The sequence below is a fragment of the Herpailurus yagouaroundi genome, unplaced genomic scaffold, assembly GCF_014898765.1.
Source record: "Herpailurus yagouaroundi ecotype Mexico unplaced genomic scaffold, PumYag 100, whole genome shotgun sequence".
NCBI classification, from domain to species: Eukaryota; Metazoa; Chordata; class Mammalia; order Carnivora; family Felidae; genus Herpailurus; species Herpailurus yagouaroundi.
The window spans coordinates 78,756,293-78,778,958 of record NW_024412391.1 but is presented as its reverse complement, the minus strand read 5'-3'; the positions used below and the strand labels follow the sequence as shown (position 1 = coordinate 78,778,958).

Sequence of the window (22,666 nt, the reverse complement as noted above, 5' to 3'; positions counted from 1 at the left end):
ATTTGTGTGTTTTTCTGATTAAAGAAATGATAAATGTTAATTGAAGAAAATTTGGAAAATGTAGGAAAAAAATTTTAAAAACCTGCCTGTAATCTGCCCTTCAGTTTACTTTGTAACATTTTTTATGTAGTTTTGATTATTCTGTATAAACAATTGTATTTTTTTTGCCTTATGTAATCACAAGTATCATAGTCTTTATATTTTTAAATTATTATACAGTGTCCTACATCAGTATTGAGCATTTAAGCTTTTTGCTGTCTTTTGCTATTAGAATTACTGCTGAAGTGAATGTATTTGTGAAGTTTTTCTTATATTTTGAATTATTTTCCTATGATAAATTCCTAGAATGCCTGCAATGGGGTGTAATAACATGTCCAAGGATTTTCATATGCAATTTTTAATCACTTTCAAGAATTTGACCTTTATTGTTATTGTTAAGTAATGCTATTATATGATAGTTCTTCTAACTGTATTTTTATCCGCTATTTTCTAGGTGTAGTGATCCCAATTTTTATTGAGTTACCATCTTGTGTTTGCTGTCCTCCCCAAAAGATTTAAGAGAACTTAATCTAAATGTAGCTATCTTCTAATGCTTTCTAGTTTACCTACAGGAGAAACCTTTATTCTAAAGTAGTCAGAAACTGTAATTGCTAATGAGAGTAATGAGTAATCAGTACCATTGATTGTAATCTCTGTGCATTGTGCTTTCTACTATTTGAAGGCAAGGAAGTTTCCATTGTAACTAGATGTTCACATGTTGTGTCTGAAATTCACTTACTGGCTTGCCAAAGTTAAATAAGAAACACAGGTTAGAACAGACATAAAGTAGATCTTTTTCAGTTCAGAACCAAAGTTTAACATTATAAGTGTTCATAAATGATAAACACTGAATATTCTCCTAGTAAAGCTTAAAGAAGTGACTTAACCCACTTCAAGTCACACAGCCAGTGACAAAGTGATGATATGACCCTTAATGACCCTCAAAAATCTGTTGGCACCTTAGAAACCCCTGTGCCTCCATTTTTTTTGAATTAAAAGTTGTGTCCTCATTCTCTGTCCCATCCTTATCTCCTGAAAGGTAGAAAGAATCACATGCAGTCAGATTTGGTTTTGTACAACTACGTATAGTTTTTCACTTCAGTTACATAAGTATCTCAACTGTGTATCCTCAACTACATTTATGCTTTTTGCTTATATCATTTCTCACCCAGATTTTTGCCAAGAGCCCTTATATCTTCTACCTTCTATTCATTTATTTATTTATTTACAGAGAGAGAGAGAGAGAGCACGAGCAGGGGAGAGGGGCAGAGAGAGAGAGAATTTTTTTTTTTAATTTTTATTTATTTTTGAGAGAGAAAGAGACAGAGTGTGAGTGGGGGAGGGGCAGAGAGAGAAGGAGACACAGAATCTGAAGCAGGTCCCAGGCTCTGAGCGGTCAACACACAGCCCGACACGGGGACCGAACCCATGAACTGTGAGATCATGATCTGAGCTGATGTTGGACATTCAACCGACTGAGCCACCCTTGCGCCCAAGAGAGAGGGAGAGGGAGAGAGAGAGAGAGCGAGAGAGAGAGAATCTTAAGCAGACTCCATGCTCATTAGGGAGCCTGACATTGGGCTCTATCCTACAACCCTGGGGTCATGACGTGAGTGGAAATCAAGAGTTGGACCCTCAACTGACTGAACCACCCAGGCAGCCCTGTCCATTTACCTTTTAAATTGCAAATCCAAACCAGCCACTTAAGGTCTAAATCTCTTTTTAGTTACCATTGCCTTCAAGGTGAAAGCCAAGTTTTTAGTCAATCCTTTGTTGAATCTTTCCCCAGGTTTAACCAGACTAAATTAGCTCTTTGCTGTTTCTTCAGCATTTTGTGGGTGTTTTTGTTTCTTTGTTTTTTTAATGTTCTCTGCCTTTGGACATACAACTGTCTTTGCTTGGGTAACCCTTTTTCCTTATAGTTACCTGGTCAGCAGCGTCTTCTTGTTCTCTCAGTTAGATTAGGTATCAGATGCCCCCTTCTTTGAGAATCCTTTCATAACCCCCCAATTTAGTTATAGGTCTTTCCTGTATATATTACAGCACTCTTTATAGGTACTGCTCGAGCTGCCATAACAAAATAGCACAGACTGTGTGGCTTAAGTGATAGAGATTTATTTTCTCACAGTTCTAGAGGCTAGAAGTCTTAAGATCAATGTGCCATCAGGTTGGTGTCTGGTGAGGTTTCTCTTATGGACTTGTAGTACCTTCTCACTTGTCCTCACATGGTCTTTCTTTTGTGTGTGAGCAGAGAAAGTTCTCTGGTGTCTCTTCTTAGAAGTATACCAGCTCTATTGGATTAATGCTCCACGCTTACAACTTCATTCAACCTTTGCTCTATGCATTTGGCCATTTAGGGCTTCAACATATGAACAGGGCAGAGGGCACAATTCAGTCCATTACTGGTATCTTGTTTCTTTCTTTTTTTTTTTTTAATTTTTTTTAATGTTTATTTATTTGGGGGGAGAGAGAGAGAGAGAGAGAGAGAGAGAGAGAGAGAGAGAGACTGACTGACTACAAGCAGGGGAAGGGCAGAGAGGGAGACACAGAATCCGAAGCAGGCTCCAGGCTCTGAGCTGTCACAGAGCCCGATGTGGGGCTCGAACCCATGGATTGCGAGATCATGACCTGAGCCAAAGTTGGCCACTCAACCAACTTAGCCACTGAAGCGCCCCACTTGATTCTTTATATGTCCCCCTTTTCCTCTAAATTGAGGAGGGGCAGGGAAAGAGACTATGTCTTATTTGTCTTTCTACTCCCAGTGGCTAACATCTGTCACTAAATCTCAAAGACTGACAGACCTAAAAATTGACCTTTAGATGGTTTTTTATTTCTAATGATTATCCCTAGAGTTCTACTTGGCCAGTATGTGAATCTTTGGAACTTTTGTGCCTAATAAACATTTTGTCATAGTTGAGCTCTTGGAGGAATCTGTAGAAGTTCTGTCTAACAAAAATCTCCAGTAGTTCTGTCTAGTTCACAGGACTTCATTACATGATCGAAAAGTATAACTTAGCATTATGTAAGAGAAGTGAATGCTTTCTTCTTAACCCCTCACTTGAAGGGAAACAATAGGATGGAGGTGATACCAGAACTGTGGATACAGGAACCACTGTCTCAGGAACTGAGGCCATGGGAGGGACATGGACACTTAGGCACAGCCAGAAGAAAGAAAGAGGGATAAAGTTGGTTCCCAGCCCCACCAGAGAGGATGGTAGTCACAGGGCTGAAAGAATACAGATAAATAACCAGCAAGAGGTTATATAAAATCTGAAGTTCTTTAAGATGTTCTTCTTTGTGCCTGAAACTCTGAACCTCATAAGTAGCATTTGCATCTCCCTTCTTTTTATTTTTTATTTTATTTTTTTAATTTATTTGTTTAGTAGTCCCTACACCCAACCTCGGGCTCGAACTTATGACCAAGAGATCAAGAGTCACATGCTCTTCCAACTGAGCCAACTGGGCAGCCTGTGTCCCCCTTCTTTTTAAAGATAGTTAATTTAGTGATAGTGAATAGAAGTACTATCACTAATGTTAGATACACACTATGTAAGGAGCTTTTCAGAGTGTTTTACTTGAATTTCTAGTACCTATCTCCGATTTTATTTTACAAAAAAATAAATAAATAAACCAAGGCTCAGAAAGGTAAAGGGACTTAATAAGGGTCACATTAGAGTTCATATTAAAAACATCAAAAACTATACTTTTCAAAATTTCAGCTTTGTTATAAAACAACTAGACACTTTGAGTTAAATTCCAGGGTAGTTCATAAAGATGATTGGTATTTAAAAACAAAAATTAAGTCTCTTTTTTCTTTTTAAAGAAACTTATTACTTAGGAGATTATAAAGCTGAAATTTGTTTTTATGGGACCTCTTTAAATATTAGGAGGTAAAGTGGTATGTTAAGCTTCCATCTTGGTGTGCTAGACCAGGATTCTTTCGGTTGCAGGTGGCAAAACCAAATGCAAACTAGCTTTTGCAAAAAGTGTTGTTTTGTTTTTGTTTTTTTGCTGCTTATTATAAAAATTAAAAACAAAAACAAAAAAAACAGGAAACTAGATAGACTGGTCAGTAACAATAGCCCGATGGCTGTATGTTCCAGTTTGCCTGGGACTGTGCAACCGTCCAAGTCTACTTGTGTTGTCCTGAGGCTTTTATTTCACAGCTCCTCTTTCACTCTCAAAAGAGTCCTGATTTACATGATAAGTTGCATAGTCATTCAAAACAGCATATGCCCATCTCTTTGATTAAATAATCATTGATATTTTAGAATATTTACTTAATATATTTTGTTGAAGTAAATTATATACATCATGACATTTTACCCCAGTATACATCAACATGCATCTCTTCAAAATAGGCACATTACACAACATTACAACAATCACACCTAACAGAATGAGCAAAAATCTCCTAACTTTCAGATTCTCCAGTTGTTCCAAAACAGAATTAGAAACTCCTAGGCCCTTTATTAAAGCATTGCTGGATCTAGAGGCTCAGGTGATGTCTTTTTGTGTTGTTGATTCTGTTCTCATCATGCTGGTCTCATTCTTAAGAAGGCTTTTTTCTGAGTGGTGGCTGAGGTGGTATGGTAATTTTGTATTTCCATAGTAGTGCTTGTGATCTAGGAGAAGGGCCTTCTTTCAAGTACTTATATTAATCCCTGAAAAAGATTCTGATTGGCCCCACTTAGGCACATGCCCATGTTTTTATTTAAAAAAAAAAAAAACAAACAAAAACAATTTTTTTAAGTGTTTATTTTTTAGAGAGAGACAGAGACAGAATGTGAGCGGGGGAGGAACAGAGAGAGAGGGAGACATAGAATCTGAAGCAGGCTCCAGCCTCTGAGCTGTCAGCACAGAGCCTGATGCAGGGGTTGAACCCATGAACCGTGGGATCATGACCTGAGCTGAAGTCAGACTCTCAACCAACTGAGCCATGCAGGTGCCCCGCCCATCTTTTTATTAACTCCTGTGCCCAGAATTAAGACTGTGGCAAGGCTAGATTACATTTCTATCCCTGACGTCAGAGAAATAAGACCATTTGATTGACAGATAAAAGGGGCAGACTCCCAAAAGGTAGACACTTTTATGTCTAGAAAGTATAAAGGATGCTGAGCAGGCAAAAGCAAGATTTCTTCTTCGTATGACAGTGCTTAGTATTGGTGAGTGTTTAGAGGTTTTCCTGAAAAATACACCCAAGTAAATTTATGTTACTATTTCTGAGTGGATAAACTTCTATTGAAAAGAAGCTCTTTATAGCCTTATTACACACATCATAGACTTACTTCCTTGTTTGGAAAACAAAGAAATAAGAGCACTAGAAGTTAGTGGTTCTTTTGATTGTGATCTTACTAGGAATGCCCTTAGATTTATATGCATCTGTTTTTCACTATAGCGTTAAAGTGTGTACTTTAGAGACTATGTTGGATGTTATCTTGTTCCAGGAGTTTATTACTGAATACTGTGGGTAGCCAGTGGCAAAGAAAAAATAGTCTGAAAGAGCTTGTCTGGAGTAACATCTTAAACTCGTTTAAAATTAGAAAAATAATCTGCCAAGAAGCAGTGTTAGAACAATTTTTAAAGTTTTGAAGAAGTGACTATCAGATCTATAATTAAACATATTTTCTTTCCCTTTTTGTAGTTGCTGCAATAGTGTTATTCTGTTCCGCTTCTAGCCCACATAGCATACCTCTGACTGAAGTGATTGGGCCAGTATGGCTGATGCTGCTCCTGGGAACTGTGCATTGCCAGATTGTGTCAACAAGAACACCGAAACCTCCTCTGAGCACAGGGGGTAAAAGAAGGAGGTACTCTGTTATAAGTGATCTTTTTGTGTATGTCTGTAACTTGAATCTAAGATTGTTCTTGACTTGAATAAAATGTCATCTTGTAAAGTCACTCTTTCAAATAAAGCAGGGAGTTTCAGAGTAAACTGCCAGAAGATTTAGGTTGTGCATTTGCTTCAAGGCCATTGTGAGACCACATACCTACTTTTGTTGTTTTTGCTTTCTTTTCTGAAGCTCATCTGCAAGGCACCTAATATCATTGCAGGGAATATATTAGCTGGAATTGCTGATAATTCTCTCTGTTTACAAAATCTTGTACTTATACTTTGACAATAAGAGCCAAGAAACCATTTCAGTCAAATTCTATTTATTAAATGCTACTTGAAGCTGTTTCATATTGCCCCTTGATTAGGTAAACGTAGCAAGTCTCACTGGCCACTCAGCACAATGGAGTTCTGTTTAAAGGGTCTTTTGGAGCAATTCCTCTTTTGCATATCGTTGCTAAGAGATTGTGACATTTGCAGTATGGGGATGTTGAGATTTAAGCCCTTTTTGTTTTGAAAAGATAATACCTTCATTAGATAAATAGCATTATTGATCAGTTAGATTATAATTCTTTCCAATCTAAATTTTCTTCTTTCTTCTTCCTTCTTCTGCAGATAAGTGGCATTCAAGTAGGGAAGAAATGCTTTTGTAAAAATCTGTCCAGTGTTATCCTTACAACCTAATGTCCACTGACCTGTCATTAAGAGCAAGAAACAATACCTAACACTTATAGAAATTGTTCTCGAATATGTACCTTAACATTTGGATTAACTTCTATCCAGTTTATTTGAATTTTATTGTGTATTGGAGTTCCTGTGTTTATGTTTTATCAAAATTTTGAATGTACTGCCAAGAAAGTGGTTGTTAAAATTTTAAAGTTAATCGGCTCTTAACCTCTTCTGATGAAGGAAATTAAGAAAAGCAGCCCATTTGGAAGTACATAGGGAAGGAGATGGTTCTAGTACCACAGACAACACGCAGGAGGGAGCAGTTCAGAGCCACGGAACCAGCACCTCTTATGGCGTCGGCGCTGTCTTCAGAGACCTCTGGCACGCGGCTTTCTTTTTATCAGGGTTTGTATTTATTCAAGGCTTTATATGGCATAGAGATGCACTATCCCTTTTCTGGGACTTCAGTCTCAGTTAATGATTATTAATGACTTTAAATATGACAGTTCTGGGGGGGTGCCTGGGTGGCTCAGTTGGTTAAGCATCTGACTCTTGACTTCGGCTCAGGTCATGATCTCACAGTTCGTGAGTCAAGCCCCACTTTAGGCTCCGTTGAGACCCTAGAACCTGCCTGCTTCAGATTCTATGTCTCCCTTTCTCTCTGATCCTCCCACATTCATGCTCTTTCTCTCTCTCTCTCAAAAATAAATAAACATTTTAAAAAATTAAGAAAGAAAGAAAGAAAGAAAGAAAGAAAGAAAGAAAGACAGAGAAAGAAAAAGAGAGAGAGAGAAAGAAAGGAAAGAAAAGGAAAGGAAGAAAGGAAGTAAGGAAGGAGAGGAGAGAGAGAGAGGGAAAGAGAGAAAGAAAGAGAAAGGAAGGAAGGAAGGAAGGAAGGAAGGAAGGAAGGAAGGAAGGAAGGCAGGCAGACACAATATTATAATTGGGCACCTGGGTGGCTCAGTTGGTCCCACTTCGGCTCAGGTTATGATCTCGTAGTTTGTGATTTCGAGCCCTGTGTCAGGCTCTGTGCTGAAGAGCTCAGAGCTTGAACCCTGCCTTGGATTTTGTGTCTCCCTCTCTCTCTGCCCCTGCCCTGCTCAGAGTCTGTCTTTCTTTCTCTTTCTCTCAAAAATAAATAAACATTTAAAAAATTTTTTTAAAACATGGCAGTTCTGGTATGGATTTTGTTTTGATAAATTATAATGCTACAGATGATGGAAAAACAGAGACCATAAAGTTTACTTTGGGATATGTGTAAATACATCTATATGAGAATGAGTATATACCATCACAGTATGTTTAGTTGGGATTTCTTGATTTTGGTTTATTTAATGATTTTTCAAATACTGTTTGACTTCTATTGAACTGGTCATTTTATTTTTATCAGCACTATTAGTCAAAGTGACTATTAATGCCATGTGAGTTGTACATTTTTCTTTAATCCCTGCTTCAATTATGTAAAATTATCTGAAATAAAACATATAGGCATTATTATTTAAAATAATAAGATGTATACCATAGCATGAAATTCTGGTTTTATACATTGGGCTTTTTGTATAGTTTGTATCACAGCAAAGATTTACCATATAGGGAAATATAATTACAGCAAACTTCAAAAATAAACCTAATTCAATCTTGTATTGTCATTTTTAATGGTTGATTCAAAACATGTAAGGGTTATATTAATAGTTTACATAGACATAATAAGTTTGAAAAAAGTTAAAAAGCTATGATCAAAACACAGAATTGATAAAACTTGCCAAGTTAATAAATCAAGGGATACTGCACATAAGTATTTTTGAGCACTTTTGTTAACTCTTCCACTAGTATCATTGTTTCATCAACTTGTGATTGTGCTCTTAATGATAAAGTTTATCATACGTTACACAATTAAGCCATGGTATCCTGGGAGTATTTTCAAGTGCTTGTAATTTTGAGGGAAATTGTACCAAAGCCTAAGTTTGAAGTAACATGAAATTAAGTTGGATCCCCTGACCATTCCAACCACCTGTTCTTTGTCCAGAAAAGATACAGGCTTTGGTTTTATTTTGAATTTGAATTTCATTGTCTTTGTTAGTTTTTTGTTGTTGTTGTTTGTTTTTTAATAAATAGCTGTCCTTTCCAACAGTAGGATGTGAAAGTTTTATCACTGTGAAGTCAGTTTCTTAAGACCTTCTGATGAGCACTTATAAATAGCATAGTATATATGTTTTGCTTTTGGGGAATCATTTAGTTGTTTGGGTTGTCCAAAACTAAAATTGTATTACATAGTATTCAAAATCCCCCTAGATCAATAGGTTAGTGCCTTTGGAATTCTACCATGTTTCTCTAGTCAAATGAGATTCAGACTTCAATTTTCTTCCTTTGGGACTATAGAATGACCTTGACTACCAGTCACTGATATTATAATGGCTAAATCCCTTTGGATTTATTTCTTTAAAATGACAACTTTGTAATCTAAATGTTTTTAAAGATGTACTATTTTAATCTGTCTCATTTTAGAACGGGTTTGTTAGCATATGAATGAGAGTGTTTTAAATATTAGGTACAAAAAGATCTTAAGAAAAATGTTAATTTTGGAAGTTCTAAACTGAGTTCTGAAATCTTGATGATGTCTTGTTCTTTCAAGCTTTGATAAATCAGAAAGGCCTTAAAGTAAAATACCAACTGAGACTTAAAATTGTTTCTGGTGATAATAAATTGAAAAGCTAGATACCTCCATTAAGGTATCTGAATTAACATAACTAGGAAAATAAATGTATGACCACACAAATGTTTAAGCTTCATGTAGAGTGTCTGTTGGTTTTGTAGATGTTAGGATGAAAACTACTGTTTATTTTTATGTCCTGAATTTTTAAGTTGGGAAGGCCCTATTTATCATTTCTAAGTACATTTCATTTTCAGGATAAAACAATTTTTTAGATAAGGCATAATATTTCTCATTTGAAAAAAAAATTAGGAATTATTGTAAAAGAATTCCATGAACCTAAGAAAACAAAGCCAAAGAAAGTAGCAATTTAAAAAGATGTAGAAGTAGAAATCAACCATATTTCCTAAGTATTTAGTACTTTAATTTCAAAGAATTATAGTCATAAATTAGCATAATTATGTTTTATTAAGAATATTGAATAGGAAGAATTACATCTAGCTAGTATATCTCTTCAGCATAATACCTTCTTCAGAATTCAGATACTAAGGTTTCTTACCTATCCTTTAATTTACTATCACAATATCACTGAAAAACAGTCAATATAAATTGACTTGGTGGATGAGAGACAGATGCCAGAGTAAAACTGGTCATATGTTAATTCAGATGGCTGACCTCCATATTGACTATTTTTAACACCTAAAGATTTAATAAATTTATTTTTTTCACATAATATAGTATACTGCATAATGAATTAAAGTGGTATGCAGTCCCACCATAAATTTTTGGTATAAGGATTAAAATTTTATTTTTAATTTAAGTCATTTAAGCTATGAACTGGGTGAAGCGTGTCTTCCACAGACAAGGATGAAGACCATGTAAATATCAGTATATCACAGATTTTTCAAAAATATCTTAGGCCAAGGGTGCCTGGGTGGCTCAGTCAGTTAAGTGTTCAACTTCGGCTCAGGTCATGATCTCGCAGTTCGTGAGTTCAAGCCCTACATCGGGCTCTGTGCTGAAAGCTCAGAGCCTGGAGCCTGCTTTGGATTCTGTGTCTCCCTTTCTCTCTTCCCCTCCCCTGCTCTTGCTCTGTCTCTCCCTCTCTCTCAAAAAGTGAATAAATGTTAAAAATTTTTTTCTGTATCTTAGGTCACAGTTAGATTAATTCATTAAGCTCTGCTAGAGCCACTCTGTTTTGGAGTAGTCCTAGAAAAATTACAGGTACCATACATAAACCTGGTACATAATACATAATTTGGTACACACCTCTCAAATTTGCATGTTACAAAGGATACCTAGGGAAACGGGCCCAAAAGTCTTTGAAGGGCTATGTTAGCATGTCATCAAGGTGTATGCATAGCTGTGCACACAGTACAGGTAATATGTAGGCTTCTGTGTCATTTTCTAATGTCTGAGATTTTATGCATTCTGTCTCTCTATCTTCCTTTCCCTCTGGATTCTTAACCTTGTAGAAATGACAGCAGGACTAGAAATTTCATACCATGTTCTAGAATAAGAGTTATTTGCTACTGTTAACTTTCCCCATAGGAACATCTCTCAAATATCCGTTAGTACTGGAAGGATAATCTTCAGTTGGGTCTATTTATATACCTCTAAATGTTTTCAAGAGCACCAACAAACATTTCCAACTTTTTTCCCCCTATAGCAGTACAGAGTACCATGAATGTTATGACTACCTGATGAGGTTTTTCAAATAGAAACACACTGGTTTTCATGTTTGGTACAGTAGATCTGAAATTTCATAAGCTAGTAAATTCTTTAAAAGTTGTGTTACATTTTTGGTTAAAGTTTTCAGTGTTGAAAAACGCAGCCAGTTTCATGATTTATTTATGGCATAGGCTGTACATTTATTTGCATTTTTTCAGACGAGACCAAAATCATCATTCATCTCACAAAGGAACTAAGCTAATTATACTGCTTACATTTTTGAAAGTCATTTCCTCTTCAGAGTATTTTTGACATAGAGTTATCCTTCTTGACTTGTCAAGCATAAGACTTTTAAAACAATTCTACACAGGTCATGCCATTCAAAGATTAATGTAGTAGGCTAGTTACAAAATTAACTATAAAGTAATAAAACATGGTAAGCCTTGACCATGGCAGTGGAATTGCACATTGTTTCTTTGCAAATGCTTTTTGTTCAAAATCCAATGCATGAAATACTGTTTCCACCACAGAAATAACTAAGAGCAGTATGGCCTAGTATGTGTCCTGTTTTCACCACACTGCTAACCTCATTGCCCACATGCCTGTGACTCATGGTATTTGGGTTGATCTAAGAAAAAAATTGTTAACTCTGGTTTTTACCAAGTTAATGTATTATATGCATTAAATGTAGCTGTCAAAAGGTAGATTTTTTTTGTGGATAATATGAAAAAGGTACCATTTATTTCTATACTACAGTACTTTAATTCCTAATACCAGCTTTTTTTGTACTGTTTGTTTTATTTTTGGTAGAGAATGATGATTTAGATACGTATGTTTGTTTTAAAATCAAAATGCTATTCACTTACTTTTATTTTGTACATATTTTAAAGTTGACTTGAATGAAGTACCCATCCCTTTAAAAAATAGTCTAAGTAGAATTTTACAATATTAGTATTTTAAATATATCTCTCAGTCCTACTCCCTTTCTCTAGTATCTTTACTCCCTAAAACAATGGAATGTGGTAATAAAGCATCTGAGTCTTGGTAACCAGTGTTCCTTTTGAGAAACTAATATTTTTCTCTGAGGTTCTTACTTTCAGCTCTTAATGGCACTATGAACGACACAGCAGTCAGTGGTGGAACTAAACATCACCTGGAGCAGCCAGTTTTTGACCCTCTTTACCTCCATTAATTGGAATTTAGCTTTCCTACTCTCTCTTTCCTTTCCGCATTTTTGTGATGCTCAAACCCAAAAAATACCCTAATCAGGGTACAAATCAGCTTATACTTTTTAAAAGATATGATTTTATTTTGAAACAATTTCAAACTTCTAGAAGAGTTGAGAGAACAGCACAAAGAACTCCCATATATCTTTCACCCAGAGACCCCATTTAAATTCTGATGGTCTCTGTTAATAGCTTTGTTCCTTCCAGCAGAAGCTCTAATCTGGGTCATGTCTCTCTAGTCTCCTTCAGTCTGGAACAGACATCAGTCTTTCCTCAACTTTCACGTTTTTAACGTTTCTGAAGACTTACAAGGAAGTCATTTTGTACAAAGTCACTTAATTTAGGTTTTGCCTCTGGTTGGGATCTTACTCCAAATGACTTGTGAGTGCCAAATATGTGTATCTTTTCCTAACTCCAAGGTCAGCATTATCAGTTGGTTGGTACTTGAAACTGGCCATGGTGGGATTAGTTACACCATGGAAATCAGGAAACAGTACAAACAAGGACTGTAGAGCTGGTTGTTTAACATTTAGCAGCATAATACTGAGTTAGTAGTGTGATGTTTCTTCATGATTAAACCCAAGTTACGCATTTTTGGCAGGAATATCAGAGAAGTGATACTTAGTTCTTATTGCATCCTATCAGATGCAAAACAAAGTAAATTTGTTCCTTTACTGCTGATATTGACGTTAATCACTTAATATAATATTTACCAGATTTCTCCATTGTATATTTACTTTTCCCTTTATAATCAACAAATCTCCTGTGTGGAGACACATGAAGATTATAAAAATAACTTCTTTCTCATCCCACCTTCACCTTCTAGTTTTAGCATCTATTTGATGATTATTGCCTGAATTATGGTGGTTGCCAAATGGTGATTTTTCTTTCTCTGTCATTTCTTCTGCATTTATTAGTTGACATTCTGCTTTAAGGATAAGCTTTCCCTTATTTATTCCTAGATTTTCATTTTATTCAATTGGTTAATGTCATTATTCATTTTGATGATCAGATTGACCTAAATTTGGCCAGTGGAGCCCCTTTGAGCAGTTTGTCTTTTTGATATTTCCCTATCATTCCTTGATCACTTTCTTACTTTCTAGAACAACAAAATGTTTTAGGTTCAGCTTGTACTTCCTCAACTCAGCCCTGGAGTCATCCATTTCTTCGAGGAGGGTGGTATATAGAAAGCAAGATCTGAGTTCTAAAAGTGCTCATTGCTGTTGTGGTGTTCAAACTCCCAGACCTTCTTAGTGGGCAGAGCTGGAAAGTGCTGTGTGTGTGTGTGTATCCCTCTACTTTTATTTCTATATTTAGATGTATTATAAACCATGACTTTGCAATGATAGCTCCAATTCAAATATGGTACCTCAAAGTTCATCTTTTCTTTATATTCACATGTTCCTTCTCTATCACTGAAAAATCTGATTCCCATTGTCCTCAGTATACTTATTTATTCAGTTAGTCTCCATTTGTAGCCCATTCCCAAAACCCCATTGGGCTACACCTGACACCTTGCCCCAGAATTGTCCTTGAATGGGGTGCTGTTATTGGCTGCCACCGGTCTGCCCTGCTGCCCCACTGCAGCACTTCTCAAGCAAGAGCCCTTACTACCAGCCACTGCCAAGCTGCCTCAGTTTGTATTTTGAGCTACTTTGTAAACTCTGAGGGTGGTACTTATATTTGCTGTTTTCTTTGTCCTTTCAGCTTGGTTTGCAACTTCTCTGCGTTTAGTTTGTGAGAAACATCAGAAAGCTGCTATAGCTTAGTAACTGACTGTTGATGTCTCCTGAGGGTGTTCCATGTACTTTGAGGAGATAGTGGGGAAAGAAACAACCCAGAGAAGATTGGAAGTAGAGATAAAGAAGAGAGGAAGGGAGATAGCAGAAAGGTATGTGGAATGGGTTACTGCTAGTACTTCCATCCTCCCCTCCACCAAGAGTACATTCCCCTCAGAAAAATCCCAGAGGCAGCAGTTACTACTGATTCAAAGCCCTTTTCACGAGGCCTTTATCTTTTTGCCCTTTAGGGTTCTGGTTCACTCTGCAGGTTTTCAGCTATTTTTTCTACTTTGACTATAGGCCTCCAGGCCTGTGTTTTCAACTGCCTAGTGATCTTTCTAAGGATGTTCCTAGGCCCTTGAGGGCCAGCATTTCCATCTTCTAAGATAAATTTCTCCTCTTGCATATCCTGTCTGATTAATAGTTCTACCAATTTTCCAGTCTTCTTTCATCCCATTCATCTCCTTTTCCCCCTGTTTTTCCACCCCAGTGTAATTTCTAAGAACCTTCATAGATCCCTTTCCAGCACACTGGTCTAGCTTTTCAATTCTCACATTTTTGAGATATCAAGACTGTATTTCCCTAGGTCTTTTTCTATATCCACATGTTGCGCAGTGTTTAAGGGAGAGATGTGAAGGGAACAATTAATAACTGATGATTTTATCACTTTATTCCTGAGGCAGAGAGGGTCACACATTTTTCTCTGCGTCTTTTATCTTCTGTTTTGCCCTTTCTCCTCTCTACTTTAATCCATTTTCCTCCTTCCCTCTGTACCTCTTAAGTGATCTTTGTTCGATGGTTCATTCCCTTGGTCTCTCCATCTCTTAGGGTCATATAGAAAGAAAAGGGTCAGGAGATTGGGCTTCTGAGTCTTGCAACTCTATGGAGATGTGTTCTGAATGACTAGAAGGCATCAGACATCTGCGAAGCTTATGGGAAGTGTGGTCTGTACCATTTAGTAACCTTGCAGGAGAAGATCAGGAAGAAGAGAGGCCTGTTTGTATAAAACAAAAGCTTTTTAGGCTTTGATGAGTGTGTTAAGAAATCCTATCAGCAATTTCCCCAAGAGGAGGCACTTGGAGGTAGTGTGGAGAATATAGTTACCTTCATAGTCAGAAGGTCTGTATTCTAGTGCTGGCTTTGCCTCTAACTAGTTCTGTCACCTTATATAAGTTACTTAGATTACTTAGATCTCTTTATATCTCTGATCCATTGTTTCCAAAATGAGCATTTAGAATAGGTGAGTTCTAAGGTCCTATAAAGTTCTAAAAGATTCCAATATGACTGAGTTAACAATAGTATTAAAGATATGTTTTTTGTGTGCATTTTTAAAAACTTTTGTTTTAAAAAGTTTTGAGAAATTTAAAAAATTTTTGTTTTTTGGCCTTTAAAAAAGCAATATAATTTTTTTCCTGCAAATCTGATACTCTGCAGAAAATTCAAGGGGATTTATTTAAATAAAGTTAAATGCAATTGCTTTTTAATAATACAGGTTTAATAATTTAGGCTTAATCTGCATTGAGCACATTTTAATTTTGTGTGGGACTTCCACTATATTTCTGCTATTTCTTTTGGATAGCTATTCTTTCACCCTCTGTAGTCTCTTGAGAGTTTCTGAAAAAGACTCCTCAAGCATTGGCCTGTTAATCAAAAAGTCTTGTTTATTATTTTACATGTTGTATTTTATGTATTGAAAATAATTAAATTCCTATAAGTGAAGAATTTCAGTGGTAGCCTTTTAGGTAATTAATGGCTACATGATGCTAATATTTTTTCCAGAGTATTTCTAGTAGGTGAAAGAGGTTACTTCTTTATTTTCTTTGCATTGTTCATGTCTACTTCTTCCATTATTTATATTTCTTTCTAATTTTTTTAAATGTTTATTTACTTTTGAGAAAGAGAGAGAGAGAAAGAGAGCATAGGGAGGGGCAGAGAGAGAGAGGGAGACACAGAATCTGAAACAGGCTCCAGGCTCTGAGCTGTCAGCACAGAGCCCGATGAGGGGCTCTAACTTGTGAACTGCAAGATCATGACCTGAGCCGAAGTCAGATGCTTAACTGACTGAGCCACCCAGGCGCCCAGAAACTTGTATTAAAAAGTTTTCCCTTTCTTCACATATTTTTATGCTGCAAAAGGTCATACGGCTTCTTTGTATACTACAATGAATTTATCAGAGATATTTATTTATATATACTAATAGTAAAGTATTGGGGTAAGCAAAAGTATTAAAACCAAGATAAACCACCAGTCACCATTTAATAATTATAGAAACAGTTTTTTTGTTTTTTGTTTTTAAGTTTATTTTTTGAGAGAGAGCACATGCACTCGCAAGTTGGGGAGGGGCAGAGAGAGAATCCCAAGCAGTCTCCGTGCTGTCGGTGCAAAGCCCAACTTGGGGCTCAGTCTCACAACCCTGAGATCATGACCTGAGCTGAAATCAAGAGTCGACACTTAACTAACTGAACCACCCAAGTACCCTTAGAAACAGTTTTTAAATAAAACTTTAAAATATATTATTAACTGTAATAAAAAGGGCAAAATTTTGATCATAGATTTTTCACAAAGACCAAGTGATTTTAATCAAGAATCATTTGATAAGTTAGGGCATGTCTCTTAGAATTGATATTTGTTAAGACCTCAAAACCAATCAAGTAAGCTAAATTAGGACATTGATTGACAATTATTGACTTACTTTTTATGATAGGTATTCTATTTCTAAATTATTTATTGTAAAAAATAAGATAGCCATTAAAATTCTGAAAAATAACTACCAGATTTAATTTTTAACAGAGCATAATTTCTATCAGTAACCCATGAAAATAAGCTAGGTTTACATAACATGCTTCTGCAATTTCTTCTTTTTAGATCAAAGAAAGCGAAGAATTCAATTGATAAATCAACTGAGACTGACAATGGCTATGTATCCCTTGAAGGGAAAAAAACTGTTAAAAGCAGTGAGGAGGGAATACAAAGCCATGAACCTCAGTGTGAAACTGTTGGACCAGAAGAGACAACGTGGCACACAGGAACACTGAGGAACATTTCCAGCAAAGTAAGTGTGATTTTTAAAATTGTTTGTTTGTGTGATCTTTTATCAGCTGATGGAAAGTGATTTAGACATCGGAATCACCTTTGAAGTATGTATTTTTTCCAGAATTTATTCTGTAGCCTTTACAAATCACACTGATAAAGCTGAAAATAAAGTTATTTGATTAAATTTGATTGCTAGTGTAATTTGGTACCTTCTGAATTGATTGATGGCTCCAATTTTTCTAAAATGTTAAAGCACTTGGGGTTGCCTCGGTGGCTCAGTCGGTTGGGCGTCTGACTTCAGCTCAGGTCATGATCTCACAGTCCGTGAGTTCGAGCCCCGCGTTGGGCTCTGTGCTGACAGCTCAGAGCCTGGAGCCTGTTTCAGATTCTGTGTCTCCCTCTCTCTCTGCCCCTCCCCTGCTCATGTTCTGTCTCTGTCTCAAAAATAAATTAAAAAACATTAAAAAAAATTTAAATGTTAAAGTACTTTATAATTTATAACTGATGTTTGTTAAACCTACCTTCTCTTTCCTCGTTTCTCTGTGTGTGTGAGAATTTGTTTTGAATGGAACATTTAAATTTTAGAAACTGAACTAGGAATGTGGCTTTCCATCCATGTTCTCCATAAGAAAATATTACCTGTTTTTCATTTCATTACCTTTGGTGTCAGCACATTTGTTCTGTTTTGTTTTGTTTCATTTTGTTTTGTTTTTAATTTGAAAAAAAATTCTTATTGATGACATTTGTTAAGGATAGCAATTGTTTACTTTTCCAAAATAATAAAGAAATCCAGCATTTACTGTAACAAAGCCTATTGTAATATTATATATCTCTTTGTTTCTTTCAGTTTTTTTTTGTTAAGTAATTTTTTCTTTAAAAAACTGTTACAATAAAACAGTATGGCCAAATTAAGAGGTGTTTGCTTCTGTTACATATAGAATGTGAGCATGAACATTTATGTTGGTTCTTTGGGTTTGAGTGAAATATGTGTTACCACTTGACAATACATGTATTTTCAGTACCAGTAGCATACAATAAATACCATGGGGTGCAGTGAAATAGAGTCCCTTACTCTGATTTTAGATTTTGGAAGCATTTAGCTCTTTAATACTGTGAGCTTCACATCACTATCATCATTCACCAGATAAGTTTTTAGTCCTACCGCTTTCAAACACATTTTTAGCTATGTATTACCTACTAAAGTTATATGAGTTTATTGAGAAAATCAAAACTAAAGCTCTGGAGTCTCCCAGTTTCAGAATTTCCAAATTCTGGATGTCTCTTACAAATTGGTATGGACATAACGTTGTCTGTCTGATATGCACATACATACAACTGCCATTCACTTCCCCCTTCCTCATAAGCCATTATTAAACCAGTAATGGGCTTATAACTGACCGCATTTTGGGTTTGTAGAAATAGTATAATAAGTTCATCTCAGTTTTCTCAGTTCCTTTTAAAAAAATGGTCTCTGTTCTTCTTTTATCCTATTTTATATTTCTTAATTTTCGAATCTATTTCTCATCCTTTTGTGAGCAGAAATTTTATAGGACAGTATTTGACAAATAGCTGTTGAATTACTCTTAAAATTGAAATAACAGTATAGTCACTAACTTAAGACATTTTTAAAGAAAATCAGGTAATACTAATCAATCACTTTGAGGTTTTTGAAGACATATGTGTATGTATGTATAATTTAAACTCTTACAGTTTTAAAGTAACAAATTCAGTCATAAACTACCAATAAGTCTCTTCCTGTACTCTCAACTTAGGATACTCAAAGGACAATAACAAATGTTTCTGATGAAGTCTCCAGTGAAGAAGGCCCTGAAACAGGATATCCGTTACGCCGTCATGTGGACAGGACTTCTGAGAGCATTCTTCGAAACAGAAAATCACACCATTATAAGAAACATTACCCTAATGAGGTATATACTTTGTCCTTATGTATATGTATACATACTTACTTATATGTTACTAACTTACAGCTTCTTTTAACAATTGAATAAAATTACTGAAATAAATATATCCCATCAGTATGAATACCTTGTTATATGACCTGGGTTTATAGAGTAGCAGTTTTGGATTTGTGTATTCCACACATAGATAGATAGCTACACATTTGTTCTCATTTTGTGCATTTTCTCCAAAGACTCTCATACATTCAGTTCATTGTTTGCTTTTAAAGACAACCATCCTAGAGAGAGAATCTGTGAACGCCTGTGTTAGTCTTTTTCACAGTATGAAAGGCTTTATAGCTTCTTGATTATAGTAGAGTTACCATTCCAAATGACTTTCATGTTACTATTACTAGTTAGTGAGTTTCCTATAGTATAAAATTCAATTATTTTTTCTTCTTTGATTCTTTCTTTATTAATATTTGGTTTTCTCTAAACCCTTTTCCAACTTTTTCACATCTCTTGAAACTATTTAAATAGAAAAAGAATTTCATTCAATTGTATTTTTAGTTTTTATTCTAAGGACAGAAGACCTCATTACCTGACTTCAAGGCAGATGTCACTTGTGTCACTTTTTGATAAACATTGCCTTCTCCTCTTTTTAGACTATGTTAGAATTTTTTCCTGGATGATTTAGGGCTATACTTTTGAAAAATAATATATTATGCTTGCTGTGAGTGTGAATACCTTGATTGTTTTAAGCTTAGAAGAGTTACTTGTTTGTACATTCTTCTCTGTGGTTGTAGCTCTGTTTAATCTTGCTGGTGACTGTGGCTATGTTTCTTCTCTCAGTGGCTGCCATTAGGCAGACACTAATGCCACTGTGTCTGCTCACCTGGATCACCTGTTCACCTGGATCATCTGATATACTTGTGAAATTCAGTCTCGTTAATTTCTCAGTGTTACACTAGGTATCGTTAGAAGTCAGTTGGTACTAGAAGGGATTTCAGGACCTCTTACAGAAAGAGGTCTCCACTCTCTAAGAGAATAAATTATTTGGCTTTGGAGGTACTGTTTTCACCCCATAATCTTTGCTCTTCTTGATTTGCAGCTATATTTTGAACTATTGAGATTCTTGAAGGGCAGAACAATATTCTACTGATCTTAACTTTTAAATAAATATGTTGCTTAAAATCTTCCAGGTTTCAGGTTAAATAAGGCTGATAAGTAGCAAATCGGCATTGATTGTTTTCAATCTTTGTTTAATGATGTAAAAGATTACCTAAAAATAAAATCTTGTCTTCAGATTCTTTATCTGTAAAGTGAGGAGCTTTAGACTAGAACATATTTTAAAAACTGCATTTCAGGGGCACTGGGATGGCTCAGTCGGTTGAGCATCTGACTTTGGCTCAGGTCATGATCTTGCAGTTCATGAATTTGAGCTCAGCATTGGACTCTGCTGTTAGCATGGAGCCAGCTTCAGATCCTCTGTCTCCCTCTCTCTTTGCCCCTCTTCCACTTGGGCTCAGTCTCTCTCTCTGTCTCTCTCTCTCTCTCTCTCAAAATTAAATAAACACTTAAAAAATCTCTTTAAAAACTACATTTCAGTTCAAGAAAATTTTGACTCTCAAATCAACCTCACAGGGTATTTTAAAAAAGCAAAACAAGGGCGCCTGGGTGGCTCAGTTGGTTAAGCATCTGATTTTGGCTCAGGTCATGATCTCATGGCTTGTGAGCCCTGCATCTGGCTCTGTGCTGACAGCTCAGAGCCTGGAGCCTGCTTTGGATGCTGTGTCTCCTGCTCTCTCTGCACCTCCCCCATTTGCACTCTTTTTCTCTCTCTCTCTCTTAAAAACAAACAAACATTAAAAAAAAAAAAAAACAGCAAAACGAAACCTCCTTTGAATAAGTAAAATTGAGACAGATAGCCATAGTGTTGTAATATTGTTTTACTTCTTTATGTATATATTATTCTGTTCTTTTCAAATTACTGGTGATATTTTTTTCTTTCAGGGAAATCATTTTGGGAAGCACTTTGTGCTTGGGTGGAACTGGTGGTCTTCACTATAAAATGAGTGGTTAGGGATACAGCCATTTGTTATAAGGCTCTCGAATGTCAGTATCTATAGATACACTTTTTAGGGGATTTTAGTTTTTCAGGAAGAATCATCCAATCTTTGGTGGTTTGGGTGGTAGATATTATATTAGGCTGCCGTAATGTTTGGCATCAAGGAGATTGGGAATGAGGTGGTCTTGTCATTCAGTATGTAGACTTTCACTTAACCTTCTTTCCTCCCACCCCTCAACTCTCCCACCCCCACTCCTGCCCCAGTTTCTTGCCTTTTTCTACTATCCACTATGTATATCTGGTTGTCTTCTTCTAGTCTCCTGTTGGGAAGATGGTGGTAGAGTTACTTGATTATCTGGCATAGGGGATGTCCTGTGGAATTGATATCTTCTTTTAGGCATTTGCCCAGTTGCCTGCCCCATCCTGCTTTGTTTAACTCTACAAATACCTTTCAGTTTTTATTCCCTATTGAAAATTAGGTTTCAGTTTTGATGGCAGTCATAATAAAGAAACTGTGGGCTTGGACTCAGAATATTTAAGTGACTTTGGAAAAGTTATTTAACTTCTCTGAGTCTCAGTTTCTGCGTTTGTACAGTGGAGAGAGACAAGCCTCATTGGATTGTTAGGATTAAATAAGATTTGCACAATTGCCTGGCACAAAGCATTTATGTTATAAATTCTTATTCCTTTCAAATAAATATTTTTTCTCCCCTTAATTTGATTATATGCTCAGTTTTAGCTAAATGTCTAAAATGATTTAAAATGAGCAGAGCAAACCAAATTAAATGAGCTATTAACTTGAGCTGTTTTCTTCAATTCAGAAATTTCTAATTTTTAGCCCTTATTCAGCAATTTGTAGCAGAATCCAAAGTGGCCATTAATCACCTAAATATTGCAGGCAAAATTCTGTTTGGCATGTAATCTGTTATAGACCATAATTTTTAGATTTTACATTTGTAAAGTAGCCCACTTATTAATCAGTATTTGGCAAAATGCATCTGTAAAGAATTAGAGATATTTCTTATCCCTAAAATCACCCATTAGTTTCAGTTAAATAATCATCAGGGTTTTAATCCTGTTACTCATTTCTGTATCTGATTAGCAAATCTACATCAGAAATTAATGATAGATAATTAGCTAGTTTTATCAAAAAATTTAAACTAGCCATTACTGGTTTCCTAATGCATTCTGTGCCTTGCTAGCTAATGAAAACAGTTGTAATGAAAAATGCTTATGCTTCAAGTATTCTGGTTGGCATTAGTGAATCATATATTTTTGGAGTGCTTTTTATAAGACAAAGCAGACTGATTTTTACCTTTTTTCTTTCTGTATTTTTTTATTTTGATTTCTTTACTTACTTTCCTGCTCAACTCTTTCAAAACACTTTTACTTCTCCTTCAAACATATAATTCTCCCACAAATCCGTAATCAGCACACTAAATGTGTTTTCATGGTGCTCCATTCTAATATCAGTAAATTAATTATCAATAACCTGTCTCATTCATTCAAGATATTTTGTTAACTTGTGGTGAGGGTGGCAAAAAAATGGTTTCTGTCTTTCATTGACTTACAGTGTAATTGAGAGTTATGATTTATTTGAGAATATGAAGTACATGAACATTTAATAACAGACAATATTATAGATGCTGAATAGGAATGTAAAATTTATTGTCATGAAAATAAATAATAATACCTCACTTCAGGGACAAAGGGATCACTCTAAATAGAAGGCTCCAGGGGCGCCTGGGTGGCTCAGTCGGTTAAGCGTCCAACTTTGGCTCAGGTCATGATCACACAG

The 22,666-nt window shown here is 35.7% G+C and overlaps 1 protein-coding gene across 7 annotated transcripts in view; it reads left to right on the top strand.

The window, feature by feature from the left end:
* PHTF2 (putative homeodomain transcription factor 2) overlaps positions 1–22,666 on the top strand; it is a 95,138-nt gene that overhangs the window by 47,790 nt on the left and 24,682 nt on the right. For all 7 annotated transcript variants that reach the window (XM_040472829.1, XM_040472827.1, XM_040472828.1 and 4 more), the window contains 4 exons: positions 5,684–5,849; positions 6,782–6,946; positions 16,735–16,921; positions 18,675–18,830. In XM_040472829.1, the coding sequence (XP_040328763.1) occupies positions 5,684–5,849; positions 6,782–6,946; positions 16,735–16,921; positions 18,675–18,830 (674 nt within the window). The remainder of the gene's footprint in view (positions 1–5,683; positions 5,850–6,781; positions 6,947–16,734; positions 16,922–18,674; positions 18,831–22,666) is intronic.